Source organism: Zalophus californianus, chromosome 5, assembly GCF_009762305.2.
Source record: "Zalophus californianus isolate mZalCal1 chromosome 5, mZalCal1.pri.v2, whole genome shotgun sequence".
In the NCBI taxonomy this organism is placed as follows: domain Eukaryota; kingdom Metazoa; phylum Chordata; class Mammalia; order Carnivora; family Otariidae; genus Zalophus; species Zalophus californianus.
This window is the reverse complement of record NC_045599.1, coordinates 92,870,842-92,897,655: the sequence shown is the minus strand read 5'-3', so window position 1 is coordinate 92,897,655 and position 26,814 is coordinate 92,870,842. Positions and strand designations below refer to the sequence as shown.

General features: G+C 46.7%; 1 protein-coding gene across 1 annotated transcript in view; it reads right to left on the bottom strand.

Moving 5' to 3' along the window:
• SH3PXD2B (SH3 and PX domains 2B) overlaps nucleotides 1-26,814 on the bottom strand; it is a 101,165-nt gene that overhangs the window by 26,773 nt on the left and 47,578 nt on the right. The window contains exons 4-7 of the mRNA XM_027606906.2: nucleotides 26,411-26,487; nucleotides 14,269-14,360; nucleotides 10,322-10,347; nucleotides 2,127-2,261 (exon numbers count right to left, since the gene is read on the bottom strand). Of these exons, the coding sequence (XP_027462707.1) occupies nucleotides 2,127-2,261; nucleotides 10,322-10,347; nucleotides 14,269-14,360; nucleotides 26,411-26,487 (330 nt within the window). The remainder of the gene's footprint in view (nucleotides 1-2,126; nucleotides 2,262-10,321; nucleotides 10,348-14,268; nucleotides 14,361-26,410; nucleotides 26,488-26,814) is intronic.

The following is a 26,814-nucleotide window of genomic DNA, read 5'->3' as shown; positions in this document are numbered from 1 at the left end:
TATATCAACACAGGCAAAATATGGTGTGTGCATAGGGTTCTGTATCTACACATGTGCACACGTGTAGACATACAGACCACATACAAACATGTGTATACATGCATATGCATGAAGACACATACATATATGTGTATGTGTTTATTCAATTATCAAGAAGGATTCATAGTAAACTGATAGGTCTATCTGGGGTTGGAAAGCGGGCTAAGGTTGAATGAAGCCAGGGGAAAGAACGGATTTTAACTTCATCATTAATGTTTTAAGAAGAATGTGTCCACATATTACTTGGGTCAGTAAAATATAATTAAAAATAAATGTTGCCAGTTTGTTGGCCACTGGAAGATGGGACCTTCTGCGGGCCCCATTTCCTCCATTGCCTCTGGACATACCAGGCTTCTCCTCAGCAACCCCATCCTAGCTCCTACTCTTCTCCCGGCAATGTGTTCTTCCTGACTTCAGGCACACAGGCTGCTGCGGGGCAGGTAGGGGCTGCCTTCCTTAGTCCCTGCGGGGCATGCTAGCCACACCCATGATCTGCATATACTCATTCCCAATAATTAGATCATCTGCATATACTCATTCCCAGGAATTAGAGAGTCACATGGCCTTGGAGCCAGCTGGAACCGTTTGGAATTCTAGCTCTGTAACTTGTCGTGAGATCTTGGGTGAGTAAGCACGGTACTTGGAGTCTTGTTTCTTCAGCTGTGATGCGGGGATGGCAGTTCCTATATTAATTAAAGAATTTGGTTGGCTAATGCTGATCTCATGACTAATGGTAACATGATCCAGATGCTGCTGCAAACATAGTCTTTCCTATTTGTTGGCCCATAACTAGCCACTGGGGTGTCACAGAGATTGGCCTGCTAATGATATTATTAGGCAATGTCACATTTTAGGCACAACGAAGCCAGTGGGTTTATGTCACTTTTTCCTGGAGAGAATCTGCTCATCCCCCTACTCCTTGCTCTTTGCCTTCAGTGGTGCCAATGGTTGCTTTGTGGCTAAGGAAGGCAAGAGGAAAGGAAACCCACATTCTTGAGTGCCTACGGTGTGCCGGGCCTAGGTGTCGGCACACTCTAGGTAGCATCTCATTTGATTCTTGTAACAGTTCTTTGAAGTAAAAGCTTTCTCTATTTTCTATTTTTTTAAAGATTTTATTTACTTATTTGACAGAGAGAGAGAGAGACAGCGAGAGCAGGAAAACAAGCAGGAGGAGTGGGAGAGGGAGAAGCAGGCTTCCCGCCGAGCAGGGAGCCCAGTGCAAGTCCCGATGCGGGGCCCGATCCCAGGACCCTGGGATCATGACCTGAGCCGAAGGCAGACGCTTAATGACTGAGCCACCCAGGCGCCCCCCCCCATTTTTTTTTCTTTGGAAGATTTATTTATTTATTTTTGAGGGAGGGGGGTGGAGGGGTGGAGGGAGAGGGAGAAACAGTCCCAAGCAGACTCAGGGCTGATTGCGGAGCCTGACACAGGGCTTGATCCTATGACCACCCCCCCGAGATCGTTATCTGAGCCCAAACCAAGAGTCGGACACTCAACCGACTGCACAACCAGGTGCCTTGAAGCTTTTTCTATTTTGCATATAAGAGAATGGATGGCCAGAGAGAAGCAGCAAGCTGGACTGTGTGAAATGCAGAGTTCAGATGGAAACTCAGGCTAAGTGTCTGATCATACCACCTTCTGTCCCAGACCTGGCCAGTGTACATGACCAGGGGTCCTTGTGATGACAGGTGGGCTGAGGAGACAGGTGATGTGTCCATCCCACCATAGCCTACAACTGATGGAGCCTTCACGAAGACTCCCATGGTAACCAAAGGCAAATTTCCAGTGGAATGCTGGACTCCATGTCTCCAAGTGCTTTGAAACCAGAAGACACGTTCATGAAAAGCGACCCTCAGAATAACTCAGTAACAACTGATCCAACAGGATGCTGGTGAGTTGTGACCAAGTGTGATATTTGAGCCCTGTGATCAAACAGAGGTAGTTTTCTAAGAGGGTATCAGCTGGATCAGGGGAAACTGCCCAGCTCAGGTCAGCCACTGCAGTTTCTGTGTTTCCAAATATCTCCCGTCCTAGGGGCTTGGTGACAGTGTAGGGCAGGGAGGGAGGTGGCTTGGTTCCTCTACCTGACTCGTTCTTCTCGATGATGTCCACCACCTGCCCCACGCTGAGGCTGATCTCCGAGCTCTCCTGCTTCTGGTAGTCTGCCACCACCACATACTGCTCCAGGACCATGGGGTCCACCGAGGTCAGGTCACCCCCTGTGGATATAAAACCTTATCAGATGTCACCTCTAGCCACCACCCCACACGTGAAGAAGCAGGAGCCCGGGGAGTACGGTGGGTCAGGAGAACACTTCAAAGACAGAAAGAAGCTATTATAGGACTTATCTCACCTCATCTATTCATTATTTTCTTAATTTGCTCATCCAACCACCAAAATCTATCAAGTGCCTCTTCAATGCAGACACTGTGTGAGCCACTGGGGATTCAGAGTTGGTCAAGATTATGGTACCTGCCCTGAAGAAGCTGATGGCCTAGTGGGAAAGTGCATTCACTTTGTCCATCTTCCCTTCCATCCATTCATCCCTCTGCCATTCCTCATCCACCCACCGTCCACCCATCCATCCATCCAAAAATCACTCATCTGTGAATTCATGAAGTCACCAGTGATATTCCAGACACTCTATTAGGTGCTGGGGGGGACTAAAGTGAATGAAACAGATATGATTCCCAGTCTCAAGTAACTTCATCTAGTTGGGGAGACAGACACATGAACAGATCTATATAATCATAAGAATACAGGATAATATAAGTATTGGTTTTTGACAGCTGCATTGCTGGAGACAACCTAGGATGCTGGACCAAGAATGATAGGGAAAGGGGATGTCACATTCCATGGGGTGGTCAGCAAGACCTCCCTAAGGAGGGGACCTGAGTAGGAGACATGAGAGAATGGGGAAAGAATGATGCAGGCAGACTCTCAGACCGGAAGGGGCCTGGAAGGAGGCCAGGGGGCTGAGCCCAGTGAGCGAGGAGAGCAGTCCTATATGAGGACACACAGCTGGGCATGGGTCAGAACAGACAGGTAAGAAGTCTGGATTTTTTTTTTAACCCTCAAGGAGAAAGCCACTAAAGGCCTTTAAGAGGGAATGACAAGTGCAGATTTACATCCTTAGAAAGATAATTCTGGCTGCCACATGGAGCGTGGATTAGAGGCTGGCAAGAAAGAAAGCAGGCGACCAGATGGGAGGGCACGGGTTCGTCAGGCAGGAGACGATGGTGGCTTTGGACCAGGGTAGTGGCAGCGGGAAGAGAAAGGCGTGGGCAGGTGCTCCAGGAGAGGCTGTTTCCACGGGATGCGGTGTGGACGTTGCCCTCTGGAGTTCTGTGGTCCCGGCTGAGTAGTAAGACATACCTGATTAATAAAGGAAGATATCCTACAATATGGGTGATGTGAAGGGACATCTGAGTTCAGAGACTCCGAAGAGAAGGGAACAGCCCTTTGAGGACAGCAGACGGAATGGGACGGGAGGGCGGCCTGACATTTGTGGCCACAGGGCCCTGGTTTTGTGAAAGTCCCGATTCACAGTATTTCTTCCTACTGTTTCCATAAACAACTGAAATATCCAGGAAATCCCACATTTCTGTGTCCAAACACACCCAGTAATGGAGTGGCGTGCAAGGGCCAGCTTCACCCTGAGGCAATTTTGCGCACCCCTTCCCAGCTCTATTGGGTGACGCCTTGCTGGTAGCTTGAAACTGGCCACAGCGGGAGTATTGACACCACGGATACTGGCAAATGCTACAAAGCAGGGCTCTTGATCAGAAAGCTGGTTGTGAAGTTATTCGCCAGCATGCCAGTGCACCCTAGCCTCTGGCGTCCAGAAGCAGAACAAAAGCCCTTTGTTAGAACCATGTGCTCTGAATCTCCGATGTGGAAAACCAGAATAGGCCACTGTAGCAGGATGAAGTGTCACCGAGTCTTGGCTCTTCACAGCTGAGGATAACAGAGGGAAACAGGAGCCAGGGCAGGGCCCAGGGCTACCCTGGGTGCAGAAAGCATAGGAAGAGAGAAAGAGAGCAGAGAAGAGAGACGGAGACGTAGACCGAAGGTTTGGGAGCAGGTCGGGAGGGAAGGAGCCTCGCATGAACGCCCATCACAGGCTACACATCATACATAAACTATGTCAACACAACCACCCTGGAAGGCGGGTACAGCCACCCTTTAAAAGACAAGAAAAGAGAGGCTCCAAGACATCAAGTGACCTGCCTCGGGTCCCACAGCTGGATGGTGACAAAGTGGGACTTGAACCAGGTCCCCCTGGCTCAGAGGCTTTCCAGTGTGGTGGGGGCACAGTGCAGGTAGGTAAGGAAAGAAAAGATGCTAGGGGAGGAAGGGTGGTCTGAGGCCTGTTTGCTTTCCTTCCCTGTGGGTCCCCACGAGAACCCCCCGGGACCAGTCAGGCTGGGTCTGATTTCCTTGTGTCTCTCTGGGCTATCTTCTCTCCTCCTCCAGCACCTCCCCCAAGGTCAGGCTGCAGGGCTAACTTCCAACTTCCTCCTGGTCTCCAGCACGACAGTGCACCCCAGCCAGCCCAGCCACTCGAGCCGTTCGGGAGTAGCCTTTGAGCAGGCTGGTTACTGCCCCTCCTGCTGCCCCCATGAGATCGGAAGCTCCTGACAGCGGAAGTGTCCACGGTGTCCTGAACCGACGGGCACTGTGCCCACAGAGGTCCCATCACGTGAGGGAGCGTAGGCAGACGCTGGCTTGCTGGAGGCTCCTGGCCCCTGCGAGCTGGGGACAATCTCCCCAGGGGATGCAATAGGTAGAGACCAGAGTCTATAGCTTTCATCCCAGGATACAGCCTGCCTTAGGGATCACAACGCCAGGAATGCAGCTACCCGTCTAATCTGGCGCTCAGGTGGGTTGTCTCCAGGCAACTGTGCTTCCCTGTCTCTCAACCTGACAGAAAGAACTGGAGAGACAGGAGAAAAGCAGCCACTACACAGTCAGGTGAATTCGCAGAGATGTGCCCAGGTCTTCCCCGCAGGAGGTCAGGGGGCTGGGAGGGTCAGGGAGAGGCTGTGCTCCTGCCTGGGGGTTCTCTGCTGCCACCTGGAGGCAGGTCACCCAGCCACGGGTCTGATGCGGGTGGACCTTCTTTATAGCACCCCGTCACCTGACTTCTCTCCCCTCCTCACGGAGCCCCATGCTCTGCACCAGGGTCTGAGTGAGGATTCTTTGGGATGGTGGTGGCGGGGAAACGACATGTGTAACTGGTCTCTGTCCTGCCCCTCTGGTCTGTCCTCCATACTGCAGAGTGCTCGCTCCAAAAATGCTACTCTGACCCTGCTGCTCACTGCTCAGCACCTGGTATGGCTCCCCACTGCCCTAAGGTTCTCTACAGCTTGGACTCTGCTGGCCTTTATGGTCTTGTCTTTCGGCTACCTTACCCCCGGTGTACCTATAAAACCGGAAAGCGTGAAGGTGCCTTTGCATAGGCTGTTCACTCTGCTCGGGATGCCTTCTCCTCTCCCCTGCATTCACATGGGGACCACCTAATCTTAGCCTCCTAACTGGTCTCCTGCCCCAGCCCTGACTGCCACAATCTGTTCTTGACACAGCAGCTACAGTGATCCTTTCCAAAGATGTGTAAGATCGTGTTCCTCAAAGGTCACGACCCTGCAATGGCCTCTACCTCAATCAGGAAAAGCCCAGTGGCCTACGGGGCCCTGCCCAATCCCTCTGGTCATTTCTTCTGCACGCTCCCCAATATGGCACAGGTAATTGCATGGTTTAGGTTCCTGCTCCAGGGGCATCTCATCAACGAGAACTTCTCTGACCACCTTGCACTGCCTCACCTGGTTTTTTTTTTTTTAAGATTCACATATGTTTAATATATATAAAGGCAAGAAAAGGACAGTCCCGAATTCAAGAGCAACTTTGTGTATAATTTATATGGCGGGGTTGAGTGCCTCATCTAGTTTTATTTCACCACAGTGTTTGAAAAAAATCACAGATTCTGTGTATTTACTTGTTTCCTTGTTGTCTGTCTTTCCACTCTAGAACATAAGCCCCATGAGTGCAGGGACTCAGGCTCCTGTTTACTGTTGGATTCCCTATCCAAAGGCTCACGGGCCCATGGTCTGTTTTGGTACAAGGGGAATTCGGAAAGATTTTTTTTTTTAAGGTGGGCGCCACGCTGGGCGTGGAGCCCAGTGTGGGGCTTGAACTCAGGACCCTGAGATTAAGAGTTGGATGCCTAACTGACTGAGCCACCCAGGCACTCCAGGAAAGCTTTTGTATTTTTAAAGGGTTGTAAAGGAGAATGAGAGGAAGAGGAAAAATTATTATTATTATTGACAGGGCCTGTATGTGGCCTGCAAACACTGAAATTTTACTATCCAGCCCACTAGAGAAAAAGTTTGCCAACCCCTGGCCTAGAATGTGGATGGTACCTACTAGGCTCAATAAATATCTGAAGGAAAAAAATGAATATTCTAAAACTCACCTTTAAAGGACTTCTTACCCCAGAAATAAATTTAAATGCTTTCCTTTAGAGCACTTGCAATATTTTATTTTGTTTACCATCTATTTTTTCTACCAGACTGTAAGAATACTTCTCACATCTTATTTACCTTTGCATTCCCTAGAGGCTTAGAGCACTGTCAGGCATACAGTAGGTACTTAATAAACATTTAATCAATAACTGTGTCTGTCTTGTTCTCTCAGCACTTAGCACAGACACTCAATGGATATTTGTGGAGTGAATCAACAAAGGGAAAATTCTAGAAACTCTTCTGCTTTGCATGGCTCCAGGCCTCCTCCTAAGAGCACACAATGCTAACAGTTAAAGCAGGTACCTGTCCATCTCATGGGCAACCAAAGATGACTCCTTCTTGCCTCTAGGCAGGGACAGAGCTTTGATGGAGTCAGGGTCAAGTCTGGTTACTCGGTCCAGAAAGCTCATCGTTGCCACTCAGTCTGAACAACTGATGGTGGTACATTTGTACCACATCCAGTTTTCAGGATTCTGATCAATGGACTGATCTACTCATTTCTGCACCAACTCTCCCAACCAGGCTGCCAAGGGGGTTTGGGAGAATGAAGAGCAGTGACAGAATCAGAAAATCACGGGACTCACTGCAAATGAGACACCAATGCAGGCAATGCGGAGGTCAGGGAGCAAGGTTTAGGACTCTGGGCTAGTTCGAGCAGATCTGCTATTGAGCACAGGGCTCGGGGCCGCACTTCCTCAAAGACTCGCTAGGGGCCACGTCTGTGTCCGACCTCTCCATGTTCTTCTAAGACAACAGCTTTTTACAGAGAAGTTCCTGCCCTTAAGTGGTTTGGAAGAGAGTGCTTGGGGCTGCTTTCCCAGCACCAGTTCTTCTGCCTTCATTTTACCCAGAGCACGCAGTTTATGAAAACATCATTCGTTTGACCAGGATTCTCAAACTAGGCTTCAGGCCAGTTAGGCGCTAGGTGGAGACACCTACTGGTGGACAGTGATATTGCGCCCAAGCTCTATCATGCATAGTAATAGCAATACCTGGAAGTTGACGCAGGTAGCTAAGCACTAGGAGCTGCAAGCTTGATATCTAAGTATTCCTATGTAAGGAACGTCATCCTTGTGGTCCAGCAGGAATAAGAGAACAAACCGGTCAGCAGAGAGATTTGACAGTGGAAGGGTGATTTTAATACTGAGGAAGCGCTATAAAATATTCTCAAGAGGTACAGTGCCTGAGGTACCATAGAACCTTCTAACTGGCATGTTTGTATTCATGATGACATGTCTTGAATTTTAAAGATAACTGCATGGACTGCATTTTGTCCCTCCAAAATTCATATGCTGAAGCCTTAACTCTCACAGGATGGCATTTGGAGGTGGGCCTCTGAGAGGTAATTAGGTTCAGATGAGGTCATGAGGGTGAGGCCCCCATGATGGGGACAGTGCCCTTACTAGAAGAGACACCAGAGAGCTTGTTCTTGCTCTTTCTCTGCCATAGGAGGACACAGTGAGAAGGCAGCAGTCTAGAAGCCAGGAAGAGGGCTCTTGGCAGAACCTGATGGTGCTGGCACCTTGATCTCTGACTTCCAGGCTCTGTACTTGTGAGGAAGTAAGTTTCTGTTGTTTAAGCCACTCATTCAATAGTATTTTCGTTATGGCAGCTCAAGCCAGACTAATATAGTGAGTAATGATAAAGTGGGATTTTCTTTCCAGAAATTCACTATACTGCCAGTCTTGCTGAAAGCCAGTAAATTAGAGAATACTGAAATAAGTAAAGGGTAGAAAAATCAAGAAGAAAGGTGCTCTTTAAATAATCAGATGACCTCTTAAATTTGGTGGGAGGACTTTTTCCTGCTGGGTGAGCAAAAGTTGAGCCCCCATTAGCCCAAGTCTGCAGGAGCCAGCCAGCTGGCCATGACTGGCAAATTCTGGAGACCAATGAGCTTTCTCCAATTCAGAGTTCTGGCACAGAAATCTCAGGGTTTGGGCTGTCAACCTTAAATCCCTTTTACAGTCAATCAAGAAGGCCAGTTCTCACATAAAGGAAGTGTTCAAAGGTCAGATAAGAAAATAAGGCTAATTCCAGCATGGGCCTTTAGCCTGAATGAAGAAAGATGCTATTTTCCATCCAGCTGAACTATAAATAAATCCATCCCCCATCATTGCAGGTGAATGATGTAATAGTCGTCACCACAAATTAGAACCTCTTCTCTTTTCCGGACCAGTCCCCTCATCAAGCCTGTTCTGACTGGACACTTTGGTTTTTGCAAACCAGAGCTGTCTCTTTCCTCTTCTCCTTTAGCCGTTCCCTCCAGGAATGTCTCTGCACACTCAAAGCCAGAAACTCTGTGACCTGCCCAAGAGTGGCTGTGCCTCTTTTCCTCTCTGTTCTTTTCTAAGAAACATATCATTATGCTCAGAGCTCAAGGACCATTTGCAGCTTTAACAGGATGCCATAGCCCCGGCCAGTACCTATAAAACCCGAAAGTGGAGCTGTAAACAGACTGGTTGGGAAAAGGAGGGCGTTCATTCCAGACGCCAGACCTTGAGGGAAAGAGACCCAGCTCCTCCCCACTCTTCCTTGCTAGAATGGCTGGGGCCCTATAAAGCTGACCAGAGGCCTTGTACCCAGGGGGCCGTAAAGGGACCAGAGGCATTGAATTTGGACAGGGATGCCCATGTGCTTTGAATTAATGGTAGCAGTATAGAGACAGCAGGAAACATGTAGCACTTAAAATATGCCAGGCATTGTTCTAAGTGCTTTGTACATATTACTATAAATCCTATAATAATCCTCCAAGACAGATTACTATTATTATCCCCATTTTACAGATGAGAGAACTGAGGGCCATGAGAGGAGGCATGCTTTTTCACATCCAGGATCTCTGCTTGGCCCCTCTTTCCCTACATCATTATCAATGCCCTCAATCTTCCCGGAGTCCTAGATGCATATAAGAACTTAGACTTCTGGAAGCTCTGAAGACCACGCTGGCTCCAGGTGTGGGGGTTGCGGGCAGGGGACTTTGCAGATGTGGGGTGGGGGCGGATAATCCTGGGGTGCTGGAAGGAAAGGTCAGACTGTTGTGAATCTAAAGTTGTCAACCCCAGGCCTGCAAAGACTGAGTCATTCCTTTGTGCATACCCGAATCCCCACCTTCTCTTTCTCCATCATTGCTCTAGAGAGAAGAGCTGTGCCTTCCAGGGTGGACAGGGAGGCTGGGAAGGGAGGGCACTGATGCTCGGGAGAAGGGAGCGAGCGCCAGAGGTGCTGGAAAGAGTGGCCGTTACTGCCCAGAACAGTGGCTGACTAAGGGAAGCACAGAGGCTGGGCCTCCCACTTGTACACCTCTCCTCAACCCCAACCGCCCTTCGCTCTGTGGAAAGCTCCTGCTCACTCTTCAAGACCCAGCGTCTCTTCTTTTTTGACCCCTTCCAACACCTGGGAAGAATGCTCTCAGCTGTGAGGCACCACATTCCTCTGTCCACAGCAGAGCAGAGGTACCTAACCCTCTACGTCTGGTCAGGGGGTGTCAGGCTCCCCCACTCCTCTGAGGCATTCTCAGGGAAAGACAGCAGGTCTTACCCAGGCTGTACCTTTTTGGTATAGGATGCAACAACCTCCAATTCTTTTTCTGGGAAACAGGCTGGAATATCAACCAATCAACCAAGCATCCGTCCATCCATCCATCCATCCATCCACCCAGTCACATGCTGTATCCCTCAGGCAGTGCCCAGGGCCTGGCGATCAGAGGTGCTCAGCAGGGGTATGTTGAACATTGAAAGAATGAAAATGCAAAATATTCTTACCAGATTTCTTTTTCCCAACATGCTCCCTGCACAGGAAAGAAGGGGATGGGAGAGAGTAACGAGTCAGTAGTGTTACACAGTGACATGAGTTATTCCATTAGGAAACAGATTCTCCATCCCACAACATCTCCAGTGAACGAATACAATCAGAGGCAGCCCCAGGGACCCAGATTCTTTGAAAAAGAAAGAATTCCTCTTAATTTTCTCCCTTTGCCCTGTAAGTGCTCTGGCCCCCTGGGGACCAACATGTCTACTCTATTTGCAGAGTAGGGGGCCCTAGGGAGGGGTTGATGTGGGGGCATGCAATATGAAAACATTAGGCCCCCATGTTGCACAGAGCCTGATGCCCACCTCGGCAGGCACAGCAGAGACCCTGCCCCACTTCTTAGGGCTGCCCTGAGCTGTACTCATGGAGCAGAAAGCTCTCGGGGGTAAGTGTAAGTGGAACGCATGAAAACTGGGTAGAAGTCTAGATATCAGTAAATAAAACACACCTCTCTCGCCGTGACATAGAGAACACTACTGTGGGCTAGGATTCATACAGAATAATGAGTACCGACTCCCTTGTTATTTGTCAACCACATTGGAATTTATACACACAACTGCATTACCAATACAATATTACAAATCAGGAATTACAAAATACTTATAAGTAAAGTATCCCATTAGTAAAAAGGTTTCCTATATTATAAAGGGAAAAGGGAGGTGACCGGATGGTTGGGTTGAGACAAATGTTGTGGCAGTAGTAACATTAGCTAATAATTACTAAATGTTATTACCCTGTGCAAGTACCCTGGCTGGGTACTTTTAGTTCACTCATTTAATGCTCATAATAACCCTTGGAAATAAGTGCTCTTTTAATGCCCATTTTCTGGGTGAGGAAAACGAGGCCCAGAGAGGTTAGGTAACTTGCCTAAGGCTACACAGCTAGCAAGGTGCAAGCTGAACCCAGATCTACCTAACTTTTAAAAATTGAGCTATAAATCATGCACTATAAAATTCATTCTGCTGAAGTGTAGAGTTCACTGGTTTTTAGCATATTCACAAGGTTGTGTAATCATCACCACTGTCTAATTCCAGAAAATATTCATCATTCCAAAGAGAAACCCGGTACCTAGAAACAGTCACTTGCTGTTCACACTCCCCCCAACTGCTGGCAGATACTAATTTGCTATTGATACTAACATTTGTCTATTCTGGACGTTTTATATGAATGGGATCATATAGTACGAGGCTCTTTGAGGCTGGCTTCTTTCGGGTGGCGTGTTTTCAAGGGCCGAGCACCTTGTACCACAGATGAGTATTTTATTCCTTCTTATGGCTGAATAAAACCCCGTTGTGTGGGTAAACCACACTTGGCTGACGTGTTCATCAGCTGAGAGGCACTGGGTTGTTTCCACATTTTTGGCTCTTAGGAATCCTGCTTCTGTGAATGTGTACACAGGTTTTTGTGTGGACGTATATTTTTATTTCTCTTGGTTCTATCCTGGAATGGAATGCCAGGTCACATGGTAACTCTCGGTTTCACTTTTTGAGGAACTGCCAGGCTGTCTTCCATAGCAGCTGTACCATCTTACGAGCCCGTCCGCAGCGCACGCCGATGCCAGTTTCTTCACATCTTCGACAACACTCGCTGCTCTCTGCTTTTTGGTTCTAGCCAATCCAGCGGGTGTGGTTTGGATTCACATTTCCTGATGGCTAACGATGCTGAGCAGCTTCTTCTCTTCTCTGCTTATTGGCCATTTGTGTATCTTCTTTGGAGAAATGTCAAGTTCAGTCTAATTTTCAAGTCTGGCTTTTTCACCACCATGTAATGACCCTGTCCCTGTCATTGTGGGCTTCGTGGGAGAGGGTGAGGGGGCTAAGCCAATCCCCTGAGCCTGGGGCTGCACTGCTGTGCACTTGGGAGGAGCAGCAGGGCCTGGCCCCAGTGCTGGGCCGCGCTGGTCGGTCGTGCTGTCCCCTGGCCACGCATTACCTCAGTGGGGCTAAACTTCATTGCCCCTGTGCGGCTCACGTTTACTGGCACTTACTGGGTACAGAGTGTTGGTCAGAGTGCTGTATCTGGACTCACCCGATGAATGTTCATAATAATCCTTGAGGGTTCCTCCATTTCACAGGTGGAGACACGGAGACCCAGAGAAATGAAGCACCTCACCCAACATCAGAACCCAAGGATCCCAGCTGGGGCCCACTCTCCTGACCAAATCCTGGCCTGGCCTGTAGGTGAAGTCTCCTTCTTAGCGGCCAGCTCCAAGACACCCCCACGGAGGTCCCTCAGGGCTGCCTCTGTGTAAAGCACCATCTGCCTGAGTTGCCCTCAATGTCTGGACCTGAGCCACGGTCTGGGCTCCTTGAAGTCCTAGGCTCCTGCCTGCCATATATTCCTGCTGGTTGTCTTGCTGTCCTGGCCGGAGCCGGCAGTTAGGGGCAGCGGGGGGCTCTTGGGATCAAGCAGCAGCATGTGTGGGCTCACCAGGCACATCATCTTCTCTGTGTGACATGCTTGGGACGGTCCCAAGTTTTCCTATGCATGGCAGCAAAAAAAACCTTCCTTTAACAGCACCATTTGGAATCCATCTTCTGTCTCCCTAAAGACTGCCGGGAACGACCCCCAGTTTCCATCTTTAGCCCTAACTCAGGTATGAGCTTCAGGATCCTGACCAAGGGACCAGCTGTTTCGTTGCTATTTCATTACTCCCTCAACCAACAACCAAGGCCCACCTGAGACTGACTGCCTGCTGTGGCCCCAGAGCCACCCCCTGGGCCCTCAGCAACCTTCCCACCTTCCTTCCACATCAAAGCCTGGCTTAAAGACAGGAAGGCCTCACCAGGTAAGTAAGTACCTGCCATGCACCAGGCTCTCCTTTATAGGCAGGATGGTGTTTAATCCTCACAACCAAGATGAGATCGAGGTTAGCCAAGACCACTTTACTGATGAGGAAACAGAAGCCCAGAGAAGTCAAGACACTTGTTCAAGGTCATATAGCAGGGAAGGGACAGAGAGATTGGAACCTTTTCCTTCTTTACAGGAAGCCTCTTGGAACTAGATACATATACTCCAGCACGATGCTGTTAGCTTATCACGGCTGATACTTCGTGCTTTCTTTGGTATAGTCTAGGCTACGTTTTGTATTTTTGGTGGCTTCTAGTTGTGTGTACATGTGTGCGCGTGCACCTGCACCTGCTCTCTCTCTCTGGCCAAAGAGACTGTCTGGCACTTCTCAGCCCTTCCCAATAGGTGCTGGCTCTGGCCCCTATGACCCCAGACTGCCCCGCACCTGTGGGCTGGTCCCCACCCCCCGCCCCCCAGCCCTGCGACTGCTCCATTATAGAGAACTCTTCTCTCTGCAGACACGCATGGTGGTTTCCCCCACAATTAAACTTTCTAAAAAAGCGCTATGAGTAGGTCAGTGTTTCGGGCTGGCAGGGCCATTGGTGCCATCAACTCCTGATGTGTAAAGCCAGCAGGCAGTAGGGAGAGTCTCTGCAGCATGCCTGGGCTGCCAGGACCACTGGCTACGCACAGACAGGCACCTGGAAGTGTTTTCTGTCTGCTGCAGGGGCTGGGGTGAACATTTGGGGACAGTGTTAGACCCTGGATGACCAGGATCAAATTCTGGCCCTGGCCCTGTCACTCACGAGCGCTGAGACCTCGAGCAGGTCTTGTCACTCATTCATTCATATCCCTCACGGTCACGAGCACATTCACCCTTGTGGGCAAGGCCCCACCGCAAGGGCATCCAGGCTCCCGCTTCCACCACTCTCCATGCGTGAGCCAGCTTCCTTCCCCTGTGCGGGCCACATGGAGCAAGGTCCCACAAGGGCTCAATCAGGGTGGTCAAGCTGAATTTTTCACTTGTTCTATTCCAATTCCTCTTGGGGCCGGCCTGGGAGCAGGGACAGCCGTGAGGGTACACTTTGGGGAAGTCCGCACACCAACTTACTCTTTCGGGGGATTCAGGTCCTCGGGTCTTGTCTCAAAGAACTGCAGCACCTCATCACACTGAGAGATATAGGGGGGCAGCTGGATCAGGGCCTGGAGAAGAGACACAAATGAGTCCAAAGGAAGGAAAGCGGTGTCAGGAATGCCATGAGTCAGGGCTTCTCAAACTTGGGTATGATAAGAATCACCTGGGGGGCTTGTGAAACCAGACGGCTGGGTCCCAGATCTTTTGATTCAGTAGGTCTGGGGTGGGGCGTGAGAATGTGCATATCTGACAAGCTCCCTGGTGTTGCTGCTGGTTTGGGGACCACATGCACACATGCATGCGTGCACACACACTGTGTATACACGCACACACACACAGGCGTGCCCATACATGTTATGGGCATATCTGAGCAAAGAATATGTATACATTTATCTGAAACACTAAACTGGTGACTTCATGCCATGTCATTATTCTTCTATGACTTCATGTCTACTGGATGTTGAGGGTGTCTATTGCACAAATGTATCGTACTTTATTGACCCAGCTGCCTACTGGTGAACACTAAGCTGGTTTCCAACATGCCTGCATGCATGTCTTAACTCACAGATCTGCAGTGTTACAGCAAGGGCACTGCTTTATGATTTGGGTAGAGGTTAGAAGTTCCCAGGTTATTGAGGGGTTGAAACATCTGGTATCTGTCACTGCCCCAGTCCATATTAATTTGCCATGCTAGCTCATCAGTTAAAGGAGCCTCAGATGTCTGCCAGCGGGTTGGATAAGGAGTGGGTGGAGGGTACAACGGGGACGAGGCATTCTTTGGGCCTGTTCATCTCCCAACAGGTATCCATTCAATGATTCTAAAGACATGATTTCTGGGCCCAGCACTGCACTGGTGTCTGTGTCCAATACGAGAGAAGGATGGATGCATCCTGATCCTGAAAGAATATGAAACTAAGATGAAGCACCATCATGAATAAACAGCTTAGTGTAACAGATCTTTATTTAAGCCCCTTCTGGCCTGGGTCCTGAGGATGCAGATCGCAGTGCAGGAAAGCTGCGTCACGCACACATTCTCTTACAAACTTCCGTGCAGGGAGCGCGCCTGCGCACACGCACAGATGTAAATGGCATGGGCAATGTTGCCCGTCATTTCAGCCCGCCAGTGCCTGCTCTGGAGGGAGGCAGGACTCTGCTCCTCTCCACAGAAGGCCTCAGTTCCTGGGTGCCTCTCATGTGCCTCCTGCAAGTGCTGAGTGAGTTGGGAGTGGAGAAAAACATGTCCTATATTTTCTATATAACAAGCCTCTAAAAGCTCACCTTCCATTCATCCCCTGCAAAGTGATGCTCCAACCCTGCTCCTGGCATACGATGGACTAATGGAGAGACGGATGGGGGTCTCCAGTGGTCCCTTCCTCAAGGTTTCAGGGGTATTTTGACTTATTTTTCTGATTTTTAAAAAGTTTTAGGGGCGCCTGTGTGGCTCAGTCGGTTAAGTGTCTGCCTTTGGCTCAGGTTGTGACCCCAGGTTCCTGGGATCGAGCCCTGCGTGGGGCTCCCTGCTCTGCTGGGAGCCTCTTCTCCCTCTCCCATTCCCTCTGCCCCTCCCCCCTGCTCATGCTCTTTCTGTCAAAATAAAATCTAAAAAAAATAAAAAAAGTTTTAATTGTGGTAAAATAACACATAAAATTTGCCACCTTAATCATTTTTTTAAGTAGGCTCCATGCCCCATGTGGGGCTCAAACTCATGACCACGAGACCAAGAGTCACACTACACTCACTCTACAGACTGAGCCATCCAGGCACCCTATCATCTTTAGCATTTTTAAGCATACGGTTCAGTGGCATTAAGTACGTTCACCTTGTTATGCAACCATCCCCACCTTCCAGCCCCAGAACGCTTTCTATTTCGCAAAACTGAAGCCCTGTACCTATTAAATAATTCCCCCTTCCTTCAGTTCCTGGCAACTGTTCTACCTTCTGTCTGTATGAATTTGATTGTTCCAATACCTCATATAAGTGGAATCATACAATATTTGTCCTTTTATGCCGGGCTGCTTATATTTAGCTAACAGCCTCAAGGTTCATCTATGCTGTAGCAGGTGCTGGAATTTCCTTCCTTTTCAAGGCTGAATAATATTCCACTGTACGGCTATGCCACATTCTGTTTATTCATTCACCCACTGATGGTCACCTGGGTAGCTGACCCTATATGGCCTTTGAGTCCGGCTCTGACTTTAAGCCAGACCCCCAGGTTCGAGCTGTCTCATACCTAAAGTTGAAGAAGACGTGAGGTCGGTGGACGTGTTTTAGCAGGGTGATTTCCCTAGTCACTGTCCAAGCTCTTCACCCCAGAAGGGCCTGTTATTTGTGGCTCATTGATTTTACTGAAGTAGCTCCTGCTCTGTAGCAGATCCCCAGGGACTGATCTTTTCCAGGCCAGAGGCAGAGAGGCCAAGAGGGAGAGAGCAGGCGCTTCCCTCCCCTGCCTCTGGCTTCTGACCTCCTTCTCTTTCTGGTTTGGAGGATTCATTCTGCTTGGGACAAGCTGCCGTCTTGGGGGCCCCCGCGGGTCTTTCTTTCCTCTGAAATCCTGCAGTTCGTACAGTTAGAACCACATAGTGAAGGAGCTGATTATATGCTGGACCGTGGTGTGTCCTGGCTGCTTTGTGTGCAGAAATCTTGCGGTTGCCCCCAGACTGCAATAACACCATTCCCTTATGTTGGCTCAGCACTCGACGGCTCCCGGAACACGTTCGTCTGTGTCATTCCATGCAGTCCTGGGACGGCTGGCCCATTTCGGAGATGGGGAAATGGAAGCTCTGGTGAAGTAGGCAGGACTGGATAGCCCAGGGCTGGCTGACTCCAGCTCCTCTACCCCGAACCCACAGAAGGCAGGGGTATGCGGCTGTTCCTCCCGCACCTTCCCTACAGGTCTAGATAGTCCTGGGGAGCCCCTGATACCTGGTTGAAAGTATTCACTGGACCAATGCCATGAGGGAGAGCAGGGTGGGCCCTGAGGTGGCCATGGCCTGCACCTACGGGGGCCTCCCGGGGTGCTCCCTGCTGAAATGAGCAGAGGCTCCAAAAGGACCAGTGAGGGAAGGGACAATGGGGCCCACGGAAACCTCCTGACAGTGCCAAGTTCCCTTTTGGTTTTGAGCAATTCCTAGGAAGTAAAAGCCAAATCCCTAAACCATAAAATATAGCCAAGTTACTAATAAAAGGCGGCACTGAGTGCTTTGATGTTTACCCCTTTCATTTTGGAAGGACAGGCTAACACAAAAACATGACCCGGGGCAGAGAAATAATTCTGCTTCTGAAATACTCCAGAACTGTCTTGTGTTCAGTCAGTAAAAACAAAGAACCACAGTTCCAGGAAAACTCCGTTCTGTCCCGGAGGGAATCCTGGCCCTTTGGAGAGATGTGGCTGGTCGATGCAGGGATGAGAGGAGAGGTGAGCAGAACGAGTCCCGTTTGCTGAGAGTCATGATAAAAGGTCAGATAGCCCCAGCTGCTGATTCTGGCTCTGGCCATGTCCCATCACCTCTCTGAGCTTCAGTTTGCTCATCTGTAAAACGGAAATCACAAACACCCACCTTGGAAGGTCGTGCTACAGAATAAGTGAGGAAGTGGCTTTGAGATTTCCATCATACGCTATAGCTGCTTGACATGAACTCTTTGTCTCTCGGTGCTGTGTTAATGGGTACTGTATAATGCAGTGGTTCTGGGAGGTGACTCCAGAGCCAGCAAGATGGCTCAGTTAAATAACAATGCCTCGCCTAGTGAGAGAGTTGGGTTTTCTCAGTTCTTTCAACCCTCTTGAACTTCAGAATGAATGCCTTAGCGAATTACCACTTTTCTCTCATTATATTTTTAAAATTTTCTTTCAGTGTGATAGTAACGCTCACCACGAGATCTATCCTCATGACAAATTTTAAGTGCACAATACAGTATTACTGGGTGTTGTACCGTGGATCTCTAGAGCTTACTCCTCTTGTTTGGCCGCAACTTTATACCCGTCGGTTAGTAACGCCCCGTTTTTCTGTCCCTCCAGCTCCCGGCAAGCACCATTTTGCTCTGTGATTCTGAGTTTGACTATTTCAGATCGTGTAAGTGGAATCATGTAGGATTTTATCTTTCTATGACTGGCTTATTTCACTTCGTAAAGCGGCCTTAAGGTTCATCCACATTGTGACATATTGTCGAATATCCTTTTGAAAGGCGAAATAGTATTCTGTTGTCTGTATATACCACGTTCAGGTTGTTTCCACATCTTGGCTATTAGGAATAGTGCTGCTACCAGCATGGGAGTGCTAATCTCTCTTCCAGATCCTGATTTCAATTTCTTTGGACGTATACCCAGCAGTGGGATCGCTGGATCATATGGTAGCACTATTTTTAATTTTTTGAAGAACCTCCATACTGTTTTTCATAGGGGCTGCATTTCGCATTCCCACCAACAGTGTGCAAGCGTTCCAATTTCTCCATATCCTTACCAACACTTGTTTTTGTTTTTTTTTATAGTAGCTATCCTGACAAATGTGAAATGATATCACATTGTGATTTTGATTTGCATTTCCCTGATGATGAGTGACATGAAGCAGTTTTCCATATACCAGTTGGTTATTTGTGTATCTTCTTTGGAGAACTGTCTATTCAAGGTCTTAGCCCATTTTTAAATCAGGTTATTAGCTTTTTCATTATTGAGATATATGGGTTCTTTATATATTTGAGATTGACCCCTTGACAGATATATGATTGCAAATATTTTCTCCCATTTTGTATGTTGCTTTTTTTACTCTGTTATTTCCTTTGTTGTGCAGCTTTTTAGATTGATGTAGTCCCACTAGTTTATTTTTATTTTTGTGGCCTCTGCTTTTGGTATCATATCCATGAAATCACTGCCAAGAGCCTCAAATAAATCCACACATATAGGCAACTGGTCTTTGACAAAGGCACCGAGAACATACAACGGGAAAGGGACAGTCCCTTCAACAAATGGTGCTGGGAGAACACCACCCACCTGCAGAAGAATGACACTGGACCCTTATCTTACACCACATGCAAAAATCCACTCCAAATGGATTAAAGACTTAAACATAAGACCTAAAACTGGGAAATTCCTGGAAGAAAAAGCTTTTCTAACTTGTCTCTTAAGAGCAGGACCAGGTTGGGGCGCCTGGATGGCTCAGTCAGTTGAGCATCCAACTCTTGGTTTTGGCTCAGGTCATGACCTTGTGGGTCACAGGATCGAGCCCTGAGTGGTGCTCCGTGCTCAGCGGGGGATCAGCTTGAAGATTCTCCTCCTCTGCCCCTCCCCCAGCCCTCACTGGCACACACTCCGTCTCAAACAAATAAATAAACCTTAAAAAAGAAAAAAGAAAAAGAGCAGGACCAGGTAGTGTGGGGCCTCGGGTAGGCAGGCAGCAGCTGGCTAGACTGAAAGACATATCCTTTGTTGCTATTGTTTCATTGCTCTTTTATTTTTGGCAAGTTTTAGCAGTTTTATATTATAGTATATTATAAAATTTCCTCTAAAATGTATATTTTTAAGAAGTTAAAAAAGCGAGTTAATTTTAATAATAATAATACAGGTGGTAGTATACAGTAAACGTCTTGACAGGAGGTCTCAAATGGCTGGAGTCTGGTAAACACTGCTATTAGACTGCCTATCATTTAGTTCAAAATACCACAGTATGGGCGAACACACTTATGTGTGCGTCTGTGTGTGTGTGTGTGTGTGTGTGTGTTAGATTTAAGCTACACGCCAATGATGGTTAGTAAAAATGTGAATCTTCATCAGAAATGAACACTCTGGCAAGTAAAGAACTCTAATCACAAGTCCTCACTCTAGAAAAGGCTATTTCATGGCTTCAGTTATCTTGACCTCTGACCCAACACTGTAGCCTTTATTCACCAGCACAACAGTTGTTAGAAATGCTATTCTTTACTGGTGAAATGAGCGATATTCTAGAAATATTCTCAGATACTCTGGCCCTTGCATGAAAAGAATGTGCCAAGTCCATCCTCCAAAATGGTACCCTGGGTCTAGGATTCTGAATCCTCTGTGTTCTGTATCTTCTAGGGGATTTAACTGTCAGACCAGGGTGGGATGAGCCGATCCTGGCACTGGGATATCATTCCATTCGTCTCGAGGAAATGTCCATGCAAAGTGGTGTCAGACTGACAGCTGGTGTTTCAATAAGCTTACAGAACAACTTGAGAGGCTGTGTAGGGAGCTGCTTGATGATAAATGCTTGTATATGTGACAGCACTTGGCCAAGTTTTGTTTTCACTGTGTTCTTCAATGAACAGAGGTTCTTAAATTTAATGTAGTCAAATAAATCAATCTTTTAATGGTTGGTACTTTGTGTCTTTAAAAATCCCTCTACACGTAGAGATTATAAAGTTTTTCCCCCCTATTTTCATCTTTTAAAACCTTTTATACTATTGCCTCTTACATTTAGGTCTTTAATTTCCTTGGAAATGATTACATGTGTGGTGTGAGGCAGGGGTTAGTTACCATTTTTTTCCCCCCATAAAGATCCCCACTTACTGAGGAAGCCAACCTTTCCTCAATGACCGGCGAGGCTGCTTTTGTCAGTATTAAAGTGTTCAAATACACACAGGTCTGTTTCTGGCTTCTCTATTTTGTTCCAATGGTCTGCCTATCCTTGTGCCAACACCACACTATGTTAATTACTGTAACTTTATAATAGGTCTAGTAGAGCAGAAAGTTTCTTCCTCGTTGGAATTAGGTTTGGGATACCTACAGCCTTTGTCTATCTTTATCTATTGGAGACTACCAATTTCTACTAAAATAAAGCTAATAGTTATAGATTAAATTGGCTTAAGTCAGCTCACAACGATGCCAATAACGGATACTCAAATGTTAAGTAAAAGTCTGTGTAGTCTGTAAAAGATTTTGCAAACCTTGGAATAGATAGTTTCATCTCCTTCCAGGAGGGCAGTTCCCTTGAAGCCAAGCCGGGGAATTTGGCCAAACCAAACCCCAAAATATCTGCTCTGCTCTGCTTCTTATGATGCATTAATTGCAGGGAGTGGTAACTTCCATGTGGCTCATCCAACATAAGCCGTTTCTTCCCTATGGTGAAACCAGGTGAATTCATGATCTCTATACCATTCCAAGCACCAGCCAGATGCAGGCAGCTGCTGCTATCTCTTTTTATTTCAGGATTTTTAAAAAAGATTTATTTATTTATTTTGGGGGCAGAGGGGCAGAGGGAGAGGGAGAGAGAGAGAACCTCAAGCAGACTCCCTGCTGAGCACGGAGTCTCGGGGCTTGATCCCACGACCCCCAAGATCACAACCTGAGCCGAAATCAAGAGCTGGACGCCCAACTGAGCCACACAGGTGCCCCTCATTTCATGATTTTAAATCTCCTTTTCCAAATCAAATATCTGGAGGTTCATGAAGCCCTGGGTATGAGGAAAGTGTCACTCTGGGGAGAAGCTGGCTGGGCTGGGGTAAGAAGCAGGATAGCACACTTTGGGCTGAGAGACAATAGTTGCTAGGGAAGATACCAGCTGGAAATCCCCAGCTGGCCAAGATAACCCCAGAGGTCTGAAGGTCTTGCCAGCCAGGCCTGGACAAAGGACTTTTAGGCTCTAGAGGTTTGAAAAGACACAAAGAGGAGAAGATCCGAACTTTCCTCTGAGAGCTGGGAGGCAGCAGTAGTACCTTTGTGCCTGGGTGACCTTCCCTGCCCTTCACTCCCCAATCCCTTTTTAAGGATATCCTTAGGAGAGAAAGAGAGGCCGTAAGTGGTATGGGAGGGCCAAGTCCTAAAAGGCTAGCATTCAACCATCAAATCCTCCAATACTACTGTTGTAGGTAACTTTGTTGGACCTCTGTTTCTTCGCCTACACAATGGGAATAATAAAACCTATTTCTTAGGGTTGTTGGCGGGATGAAAGGAGGTCATGTCTGGCAAAGAGAAGACAGGAGTGATCAGGAGTGATTTTCTGCCCTTCCATGAGGTCTCTTGCCAAGACAAGGGTCATATATCCCCGCACTGCCCCCCTTTACATTTTTTTAAAGATGTATTGAAGTATAATTTATGTATTATAAAATCCACTCATTATAAGTACACAATTCAATGATATTTAGTAAATTATAGAGTTGTGCAACCAACACCACAATCTAGTTTTAGAACTTTTCCATCACCTCAAAAATTTCCCCCGCCTAACGTGTGGTCCATCTCTGCCTGCACTATCCTCAGGCCTCGGAAACCACTGATCTGCTCTCCGTCTCCATCTGCACATTTCATGTAGATGGAATCATGCAACGTGTAGTCTTTTGCATCTGGCTTCTCTTAGCATCATGTGCTTGAGATTCACCCAAATTGCAGCATTTATCAGGATTTCACTGCATTTTATTGTCGAAAATATTCTATTGTATGGGTATTCCACATTTTCTTTATCTATGCACCTGATGATGGACATCTGGATTGCTTCCAGTTTTTGGCTATTATGAATGAGTACTGCTACAAACATGTACATTCAAGTCTTTGTGTGGATGTAAGTTTTCAATTCTCTGGAGTAGGTATCTAAGAGTGGTCATATCTCACTCGTGGAAGAAAGTGCCAAACTATTTTCCAGAGTGGCTTCTCATCATGTGTCCCCACCAGAGCGAGGGCTCCAGTTTCTCCATATCCTCACCAGCTCTTGGTTTTGTCTATCTTGTGGATTACAGCCATTCCAGTGGCTGTGTAGGTTTCTCAATACCTAATGATTGCCTAATGAGTAATAAAGCTGAACACCTTTTCATGTGCTTATTAACCATCATGCATCTTCTTGGGTGAAATTTCTATTCAAATCTTTTGTCTATTTTTAAACTGGGACATCTTCATGGTTAAGTTTTAAGAGTTCTTTGTATAGATTCAATACAAGTCCCTTGTCAGAGATGATTTACAAATATTTTCTCCTAATCTGTGACATGTCTTTTTACTTTCTTCACTGGATTTTTTTGAAGTACAGAGTTTGGAAGTTTAAAGATTTTATTTATTTATTTGAGAGAGAATGAGATAGAGAGAGAGAGCATGAGAGGGGGGAGGGTCAGAGGGAGAAGCAGACTCCCTGCTGAGCAGGGAGCCCACTGCGGGACTCGATCCCAGGGCTCCAGGATCATGACCTGAGCCGAAGGCAGATGCTCAACCGACTGAGCCCCCCAGGCACCCCAGAGTCTGGAAGTTTAATGAAGTCCAATTTATCAATTTTTCTCTTTTGGTGTCATATCTAGGAACTCTCTGCCTAAATCATGGTCATAAAGATTTTCTCCTATGTTTTCTTCTAGAAGTTTTACAATTTTAGCTCTTGTGTTTAGGTCTGTGATCATTTTGAGTTGATTTTTGTGCATGGTGTGAAGTAGGGATCCAACTTAATTTTTTTTTCCTTTTTTTTTTTGTTGTATCGATATCCTATTATCCCACACTGTTAAAAAGATTATCCTTTCCCTATTGAATTGTTTGGCACCACTGCTGAAAATCAATTGACCATAAATTTCACAAAAGTTTATTTCTAGGCCCTCACTTCTGTTCCACTGATCTACGTGCCTATCCTTATGCCAGTCTTGATTACTGTAGCTTTTGTAGGAAGTTTTGAAATGGGTACTATAAGCCTCTAATTTTGTTCTTTTTTTCATAATTGTTTTGCCTATTTTGGGATCCTTACATTTCTCCATATAATTTAGGGTCAGCTTGTTAATTTCTACAAAAAAGCTTACTAGGAGTTTGACAGAGATTATACTGAATGTATAGATCAATTGGGGAAGAACTGCCAGCTTCCTTTTATTTAGTGTTTTTTTGTTATTATTTGTTTGTCATTGGGATTTGTCTTTTTTATTGTATTTCCAATCCTGTCCTTTGCCCATTTTCCCTGTATGGTTGTTTGTCTTTTTCATATCAATTTCTACAGATTCCACATATAACACACACACACACACACACACACACACACACACACACGTTGTTCTCATTAAGAAATTCATCCTGACCCCCAAATTCTAATTTATTCTCCTAGATTTTTTTTAAGTTTGTATTTAAATTCCAGTTAGTTAGTATTCAGTGTAATATTAGTTTTAGTGCACGATACAGTGATTTAGTACTTCCATACTTCACCTGGTGCTCAGCACAGCAAGTGCACTCTTCAATCCCCACCACTATTTCACCCATCTCCCCGCTCCCCCGCCCCACCCCGCCTTCGCCTCTGGAAACCGTCAGTTTGTTCTCTATAGTTAAGAGTCTGTTTCTTGGTTTGCCTCTCTTTATTTTTTTCCCCTTTGCTCGTTTGTTTTGTTTCTTAAATTCCACATATGAGTGAAATCATATGGTATTTGTCTTTCTTTGACTGACTTGTTTCACCTAGCATAATACTCTCTAGTTCTATCCGTGTCATTGCAAATGGCAAGATATCATTCTTTTTTATGCCTGAGTAGTAAGAAGTGCCATTTTAACACTACTGAGTCTTCTAATCCACGAGTAAGTAATGTCTCTCCATTAATTTAGAGCTGGTTTAGTTTCTCTCAACAGTGTTTTGTAGTTTCAATGTATAAACCTTGTACTTCTTTTATTCAATTTATTCCTAAGTATTTTATTCTTTTTTTTTAAAGATTTTATTTATTAATTTGAGACACAGAGATACAGAGAGGGAGAGAGAGCATGAGCAGGGGCAGAGGCAAAGGCAGAGGGAGAGGGCGAAGCAGGCTCCCCACTGAGCCAGGAGCCCGATGGAGGAGGGCTCTATCCCAGGACCCTGGGATCATGACCTGAGCCAAAGGCAGACGCTTAACCATCTGAGCCACCCAGGCGCCCCCAAGTATTTTATTCTTTTTGATGTTATTGTGAGTGGAATTATTTTCTTAATTTCATTTTTGGATTGTTCATGCTTAGTATTTAGAGGTACAACTGATTTTTTTTTAAATAAAGAAAGATTTTTTTATTTTATTTTTTTTCTCAGTGAGGCTCCATGCCCAATGTCAGGCTTGAACTCACAACCCTAAGATCAAGAGTCTCACATTTCACCGACTGAGCCAGCCAGGTGCCTCTACAGTCGATTTTTTTTTTCTTTTAAAGATTTTATTTATTCATTTGAGACACAGAGAGAGAGAGTATGAGCAGGGGGAGAGGCAGAGGCAGAGGGAGAAGCAGGCTCCCCGCCGAGCCAGGAGCCCAGTGCGGGGCTCAATCCCAGAACCCTGGGATCATGACCTGAGCTGAAGGCAGATGCCTAACCATCTGAGCCACCCAGGCGCCCCAACACTTAATTTTTTATATTGATCTTGTATCCTGTGATCTTACTAAACTTATTAGTTCTAGAATTTTTTTTTTTTTCTTGTGGCTCCCTTATGATTTTCTCCAACAGAATCATGTCATCTGTGAATCAAGGCAGTTTTATTTCTTCCTTTCCGAACTGTATGCCTTTTATTTTCTTTTTTCCCTGTGTACACTGGCTAGAACCTCCAGGAAAATGTAGGACAGATGTGAGAAGAACAAATACATATGCTTTGTTTCCGATCTTTGCTGCTCCATTGTTAAGGCATTTCTTGTTATTCCCAACCTTCTCCAATCAGAGCTACTAGTGATTTTAAGTTAGAGAAGAAATAATACTAAAGGTAAGGGAACCTAGACAAAGGAAAAGCATGCTTCTTTCCCAACCACAGCTGCAAATCAAAGGAAATGTAGCCAAAAGGCAGGCCCCTTGTGATTTAGAACATTCAAGGGATTGGCAGCCAGCTGCACTGTCCAAGGACAGGGACTGAATAACTTCTGGAACATTCACACTCAGTGGAATACTATGCATCCATTGAAAGTAGGTTCAAGAAGATGTTTTTATAGCATGGGGAAATTCTTATATCAAAATATCAGAGAAAAAAGAGAGAGCAACAAAAATAACACATATGGGATGGTGTCAACACCATAAAGAAATGCATATAGAGACAAAAACTAGAAAGGAAACATGTAGAAACCTTAATAATTGTTGTCTCTGAGGACTCATGGGTGGTTGATGTTCTGGTTTTTACATTTCTTTCAACTGCAGATTGCTCGCAATGACTATTTTGTAGCCAGAAAGGGAAAAGAAGAAATGACCTAAAGGGAAGACATGAGACACAGGGAAGTGTTAGCATCTCTTAGACTTACCTTACAGTACTCATCGATCGGTATGAGGCGTTTGACAGCCACGTCCCGGATGTGGCTCCGTCGGAAGAGAATTTTGCCTGCAGGAGTGAAGAGCACACGTGGCATTGTAAGGGGGCAATGACAAGTTCTCAGCAAACCGGGAGGGTGTGGATGTGGCTGCCTCTGGTAGGTCTGAGTGGTACCCAAATTCTGGCTTCCATTAACCTCCCCTGCTGGATGTCCACAGGGCCTGGATGACCCCAGGCATGGTCCTCCAAAGCCTTGTTCACAGCTCAAATGCAAGGGCTTGAGGGAGTGGGGCCCAGGAGGCAAGTTTTGGTGAGATAAGGGAGGCTGGATCAATCCTGAGAAGGAAGGGGCTCCTACCAGATGAAGAAGAAAGGCCAGATCTGATAATCGAACTC